Source organism: Phoca vitulina, unplaced genomic scaffold (genome assembly GCF_004348235.1).
Source record: "Phoca vitulina isolate PV1807 unplaced genomic scaffold, GSC_HSeal_1.0 scaffold29, whole genome shotgun sequence".
NCBI lineage: Eukaryota > Metazoa > Chordata > Mammalia > Carnivora > Phocidae > Phoca > Phoca vitulina.
The window spans coordinates 25,198,034-25,205,113 of NW_022589732.1; the positions used below are offsets into that span (position 1 = coordinate 25,198,034).

The 7,080-nt window shown below is 55.9% G+C and overlaps 1 protein-coding gene across 1 annotated transcript in view; it reads right to left on the reverse strand.

Annotated features, from left to right (window-relative positions):
* LOC116644217 (annexin A8) overlaps nt 1-6,549 on the reverse strand; it is a 16,739-nt gene extending 10,190 nt beyond the window's left edge. The window contains exons 1-3 of the mRNA XM_032423567.1: nt 6,464-6,549; nt 1,719-1,809; nt 774-868 (exon numbers count right to left, since the gene is read on the reverse strand). Coding sequence (XP_032279458.1) covers nt 774-868; nt 1,719-1,809; nt 6,464-6,484 — 207 coding nt within the window. The 5' untranslated portion in view covers nt 6,485-6,549. The remainder of the gene's footprint in view (nt 1-773; nt 869-1,718; nt 1,810-6,463) is intronic.
* Nucleotides 6,550-7,080: the final 531 nt, after the last annotated feature.

The window sequence follows — 7,080 nt, forward strand, 5'->3', positions numbered from 1 at the left end:
AAAAAAAAAAAAAAAGAAAAGAAAAGAAAAGAAAAAAGAAAAGAAAAGCGCACATTGGCGCCCCCTGGAATGTTCGGGCTTCCTCATTGACCCTCCTGCGTTAAATCTCCAAACTAAGGACACGCGGTGACAGAGGCTTCTGGCAGCCACGGCTATGTGTGCCTTTGTTCCCGTGTTTAGGTTGTACCCCCAATGCCTGGCTCTATCCTGGGGTGGTGGAGGGAGGGAAGAGAGAAAAGGGTCCAGCGTGTGTGCTCCATGCCCCTGGAACTCCCTTGAGGCAGAGGGAGGAGGCCCAGACACAGAAGCTCTGCTGTGAAGAGAGCGTTCCACGCCACAGGATGGAACAGAGCCTGGCTGGCACCTCTGCCCGTGGGAGAAAAGAGCATCCCAGGCTCTGGGAACAGGGTGAGCAAAGCGCAGAGGCAGGGATGCAGCTCGAGGATGGGGCCATGGAGCCAAGGTAAAGGAGCTTGGTGAGAGAGACGGGGGGGCGGAGAGGTGGAGTGGACCGCAGAAGGCCTGCCTTCAAGCCAGGGCTGTGGGGAGCCCTAAGTAACGTAACCAGATAAAACACAGGATGGCTTGAGAAATTTTAACTTCAGATAAACAATTAAGAATATTTTTATTATCAGTATGCCCTATATGCCCCACGCTTTTAGAAGCTGGCCTCTAGACAAGGGCCTTGTCCAGAACAAAGCTGCCTCCCGGGCTGTCTCTGGCCGCAGCAGTGCCCCTAGCCCCCCAAGGAAAGCCTCCTGTCCCCCTTTTACCTTGCCAAATTGCGCCTTGAAGGACTTGGCGATTTGCTGCCGCTGGGCGTTGCTTCTCTTCGTGAGCACATCGATGATGGCCTGCTCGTTGGTCCCTACAGGGGTGCACAGTGTGAGCACTCCCACTGTCCCCTAAGGGGGCTGAGGAGGAGGGAGGGCAGCTGCTTGGTGGCCAAGCAGTGAGGTGCTGCCCAAGGCCAGTCTCAGAATGGTAGAATCTGAGGACCCTCTGATCATCTGATCTGCTCCGGACATCCCCCGGGGCCTTTGGTCCTCTCTCGTGCTGGTGGCAGTGGGGGCAAGTCAGGACCGAGGGCCCAGAAAACTGGATCTGAGTCCTGGCCCAGCAGCCTCATTGCCCAGAGCATCTGCTCTCTCCTGTGGGAAGTGGAGGTAACAGCAGCGATCTCACAGGAAGTAGAGGTCATGACCATGCTGCCAAGGTTCATCTAGAAAGGATGGCAAGCCCTGGCTGGCTTCAGGAATGTGCCTCCTGGAGACCGGAAGGAGGCTGCCTGTGCCCAGCCCAAGCAGAGCCGGGAAGCCCAGTTCAGCCCCGCAGAACTCCCAAACTCATCCCATCCAGAATTCACAGTGACACACAGGTCCAGAGTTCCCGAGGCCATTCTGTGAGTACGAAAGCTCGGACAAGTGGGGTAAAGTTGCCTACGTAAGGGTGCACGGGCACGCACAGCTGATGGCGTCCCCTTCTCACCCCTATGACTCAGGGAGGCACAGCCGCCCTCCCTCTTCTCCAGCCGTCAGGGGGGAGGTGTAGACCAGTACTGGGGTGGGGGCTCCCGCGTGGGCTGGGAGTCCGTCTCGGGAGCATGGTGTCCCCTGGCTGCCCCCCTCCAGAGCTGTGAGGCTCGCGGTCTTGAGCAGAGCAGACAGACCCCAGAGAGGCCCAGTGCTCCGGGGGAAGGTCTGCAGACATCCACTTACCGATCCCCTTCATGGCTTTGTAGAGGGTCTCTGCGTCGGGGTCCGGATTAAAGTGGGGGCTGCCCTTCACCGTAACCCCCTCCTGTTCTATCTGCAAAAGAACGCAGGCTTGTTCAAAGTGGGAATGCTGGGGGTGGGGGCTCAGGGGGCAGACCAGATCACCAGCCCATCGTGCGGCCTGTCCTGCAGAGTGAGCACCAGCTCAGCCCCTGCAGGCCGGCGGCTGAGGCTCGTGTCCCTCCTGCCCCTGCTTGGCATGGCTCTCCCTGACCGTCCACCTTGGATGAAGCGAGGCCTGAGGGGGTCTGCAGCTTCTGGATGTGACAGTTACCAGCAGATATGTGTTGAGGAAGGGGCACCTTGGTCCACTTGGCACCAAGTTGCCATATGGCTCTCTCACATCCGGGCTGTGGAAGCCTGGGGGGTGGGGGTGGAGGCCCCATGTGCCCATCAGCTGCCTCGGCTAAGGGGAGGCCTGTCCTGTCAGCTCGGCCCTCAAGGAGGAAGGAGGTGCCTCCTGAGGAGGGTGAGGCAGGGCCAAGCTGGTGAGCGGCCAGGGCCATCCTGGGAGAGGAATCTCAGCCTTCAGCACCAGTGCCAGTCCTGTGGAGTTGGGGTTTGCCGACTCTGGAAAGTGGCTGACACTGTGGCCACTTTCAGAGCCACCACCCAGCCTTTGGCGTCAGGAGGAGGGAAGAACCGGGAGGAAGTCCTAGGAGGGGGAGCTGGCCCGAGAGAAGACCTGCAGTGGTTTTATTGGGGTGACAAGGCACAATAATGAGCATGGCTCTGCTCTCCCGGCCACCTGGCTGTCCTCAGAAGGGGCCTGCAGTTTTCCCTGCCTCAGCCTTCTTGCCAGACCTGTTCTTGGATCTTTTGTGTTGAGACTTCCGAGGCTGGGGGGAGGTTTACCTGGAGTAACGGGAGCTTAGGAGGAGGAGGGGTGGGGGCACCGCAGGGTGTGTGTACGGGGGTACAAAGGAACATGAAGGGCAGTATGTCCTATAGGAGGTAGCTTTCTTGGGGTTTGGCAGGCTGCACCAAATCTCCTGGGGGGTCTGTGACTCAGGCTAGCCATTCAGAGCAGTCAGCTGTGTAGGGAAGCTACCATGAAGTGAGGGCACCCTGAGAGACCATAGCCTGCCCGGCCTGGCTGTGAGGGGTTGCTGGTTCCCCTCTGGGCTCTGTGGGACTGCTATGTCACCTCCACAGAATGGCTCTTTGATTCATAGGCTGGCACCAGCCAGAACCACAGAAGCCACAAAACCTCTCCTGCCCCTGCCCCCGCCCTGGGGTGTGGGCTCTGGATCAGGCCAAGCCTCTCCCAGCTAGTGTCATCTGAGGGCAAGCAGCAGGCCCTGCCCACCCCCACCCCCGAGCTCCCTCCAACACCATCGACAGGAAGTGCCGTCAGTGGGGAAGGACCACCTACCCCCAAAGCACAAGGACAACGAGCGAGTAAGGACAGGCTTCATGGAGCTGAGTGTGCTGCTTTGAGAGTGTGCAGACAAGGTTGGGAAGAGAGGCATGGTTTGAGCTCAAGCTGCCTTCTTTCCGAGAAGTCACAAGAAGGTAGAGAGCCAGGGCACCCGGCTGAGCATCCTGATAGCCTAGGGCCTTTGCAAGTCCACAGGCTCATGGAGGACAGAAGGTTAGGTTTAGGAAGAACTGCATGATGCTCTGAAAATTGTGGAATAAACACGATAACCAAAATACTTGGGCCCTTGACCTGAGCTAAGTCTCTCTAATCCAGGGTTTGTCTGAGGGCTCTTCAGACTTGTGCCTTGTAGAATTTCTCAGATGAAAACAGATGATCTTTCTTAAGTATGTGTTTTTGGGAGAGGGATAGTAGAGCAGTGGAGGGAGATTGAAGATAGGCATTGAATTTGAAGAAGACTCAGAGATTCCTCAATGGAAAGGAGTTTAGTCCTATCGTGTTTGGTGTCCCATGCACCTATTCACCTACTTCTTCTATCTGCCCTAATCCGCTCATCTGCTTTCCCACCTACCTACCCACCAACCCACTCATTCACTCATCTATTCATCCATTCTCCACCCAGACACTCAATGGCCACATCCACTCTTCCATCTATCCATCCATTTATTCATTCATTTTATCACCATGTCCCTCCTTCTATCCATCCATACATCCATCTAACTACCCTTCCATCCATCCATTTAATCACTATATCTATCTATCCATCCATCCACGCATCCTGCAAGCCCCGATTAGATCCTGAAAATACATGGCCGATTACCATCTGTGGGGCTATCTATAGATAGGGATATTGCTTTTGAGTAAGAGGTGAAAAGTTTTTCTATTTCCTTTGCTTGGAATTTCAAACGAAATTTTCTTATTTCATTTTTTAGCACCTTGTTTCTCAGCAAGAAGTGTTAGAAATAATTCTTTGTGCAAATTCCCTCCAGAAGAGCCTGTGTGCTCCCAGAGGTGGCCCAGTTGCGTGCACGCATACACAGTGTCCCTTGTTTGGGGAGTCTGAGCTGCTCTTACTACCCTTGGCCATTTGAGTAGCTCCTTTGTGCCAGGCCTCTGTGTTAGAGGCTTCAGGGGCCAGAAGTGTAATGCTCACACTCCTTGACTTCTCCAAACCATGAATGCCTCATTTTACAGGCAAGGGAGCTGGGCTCAGAGGGCTTGTCAAGGTGACATGGCTAGTAAGGGGGGGGCGCTAGCTCTTGACCCACAGCCTGACTCAGAAGCTGAGCTCTCTCTACTTCCCCCTACTCTATTGATGACTCAACCTTTTCGGGACAGTGAACTTTCCTGGAACTCTGCACTGAAGGAAGCCTTGCCCACAGGAAAGCAGGTGGTCCGGCAGTGCGAGCTCTGGGGACCACCCGCGAGGGGCTCTCTCACTGCCCCCCAAGCCGCCACGAGGCGCTGTGCAGCAGGGACCGGCCAGACCACAGGACTGAGTCACTAGGAGCAGCCCGTTCAGCAGGTCCGGGGTCGGCTCCGGGGGGAATGGTTGTCAACCCGCTCCCTGAGGGGTTGTGATTTTGAGGCGCTGAGGAGCCTCAGCCTCTCTTCCCACTCCATGGTTTTAGGGGATAAAAAGTACAATTATCTGGAATCAGACCCCTGAATATCAGCAGGGAGGGGTAGGGCTCCAGATCTTCCTATCTGAAAGGCCCCGCTGTTAGAGAATCTGCCCAGGCCCCGTGCCCGGAGTGGGCTTGTCCAGACAGGAACATTTGCACTGAGAAGGTGACTCAGTCTTGCCTGTGACTCTGTCGGTAAGAGCTCTGTTCTGGGGAGACCACACCTTTGCCTTCCCCCGTCACGAGGCTGCCCTGGGGAACCCGGGAGACAGAACTTCGTTTCTGTAAGAGAGGCGCAGACGGGGCCCCTCTAGTTGATCTTTCACACCCTCGCACCACCCCTCCCCACCCCCCCACCACCAGTCCTGGTCCTGGTCCAACTGGGGGCCCACAGGACATCTGGTCCTGAGCCAGTCACAGGCGGGCCCTGCCTGTGATCTTACTGCCCCAAGCCTGCTCTCCCGTGGGCTGTGGCCCACAGTTCGGGCTCTGGAATTGGGCTGCTCAGATTCTAACCCAGACCCTACCACTTGCTAGTGTGGCAACCTTGGGCATCTGCTGAGCCTCCTTGTGCCTCCTTAGCACAAGATGGCCTCCGACTCAAACCCAGATGAAACACTCCCAAGAATCTGTTCATTCAGCGGGGAGGTGGGAGACTGGGGGACAGGCTGTGCTGTCTTCCCCATCTCAGTCCTCCATCACTCTATAAAGCATAGATTTCAGACGCTTGAGGCCCCTGTAGGCCAGGTCCTCTTGCCCTCTCTCCTCAGTCTTGACAAATAAACACCATGGATTGCTGGAGGACTGCCTGCCCTCCCATGCCCTAAGGTGTGGGCATTGATGAAGCCTCCAACATCAGCCGATTTGATCATGTTACTCACCAGCTCAAAGACCTTCAATGGCTCCCCATTGCTCTTGAAGTAAAACCCAAGCCCCTTAGCCTGCCATGCGAGGCTTTTTAGGACCTGCCCTGCCTGCTTCTCTAGGTCTATCTCCCCCCATTCCTCTGCCCTTCCACCCATGGCCCTAAAGCCATGAGGAACTACTCTCCGAAGCCAAGCTTCCCACCCTTCTGGGCCTTTGCACATACTGTTCCCTCTGCAAGGAATCATCTGCCTGATTCTCGTCAAACACACGCATGTGCACACATACCACACACATGCACACCTCGCTCAAACGTGATACCCTCTAGCTTCTAGCAGCCTAACGCCTCCCTGCAGTGGCTCTTCCTCTGGGCTCCCCTAGCCCCTCAGCTTCCCTCAGTGCATTTCAAGGTTCCTTTATCTGGGGGTGCCTGGGTGGCTCAGATGGTTAAGTGTCTGTGTTTGGCTCAGGTCATGATCTCCAGGTCCTGGGATGGAGCCCCATGTCGGGCTCCCTGCACAGCAGGGGAGTCTGCTTCTCCCTCTCCCTCTGCCCCTCCCCCTGCTTGTGCTCTCTCTGTCTCTCTTTCTCTCAAATGAATAAATAAAAAAATCTTAAAAAGAAAAAAAAAGGTTCCTTTATCTGTCTGTCCTAGCCGTGAGCGTCTCTAGGGCTGGGGCGGTTTCTTCTCTCTTGCCTCCTCAGTGGGCAGCCTGGTGCTTGGCCGGCCAACAGCATGACTGTTGATTGAGCAAGACCTCTCTCCACCAACACCCTGCAGGAACCCTACCCTCTGCCGCTGCTTGCTCCCCACTTACCCAGGCTTTCCACCAGGCCATCTTGTTCTCCTCCCGATCGCCTTTCCCCGGGGAGATGAAGATCTACCGGTCAGCCTTCCCTCTACTCTGAGATTCCACAGGACTGGCTCCCACACGAGCAGGCCAGGTCCTTGGGGTTGGGTGTTGGGTGTGGTGGCAAAAGCGGGGGCCCCAGGCCCCACCCAGCGCCGCCCCTGGCCCCACCCCTTCCCCTCTGGGTTCCGCCTGGCTCTGGGTCCTTCCTGGGGCTCCCTGGCCGCACCCAGGCACCGCCCGGAGCCTGCTTGTGGAATTCCGCCACTCACTGCCAAACATCTGGGCTGTTGCTGTTATGTAGACTGGAAATTCTGAGTCCCAACCTTTGACGGCCTCACTTAGTAAATGCGGCTGGAGTTTCAGACCATCTTTGCTGGACCTGATCTATAGAAAAAAAAGGAAGGACAGCAAGTTTCCCTTTCTTTTATTGTGCAGGTTCTACACCACTAACCATGCAGTGGGGAGCTCGGCAAAGGACATAAGTACGAGCAGCTTCCCTTTATTGGGGTGTCTCTTAAGTCTGGAGGCTTCTTTAATCACTGTGTGCCTTCTGTCCCCTTTATTCTTTGCCTCAACCCTAA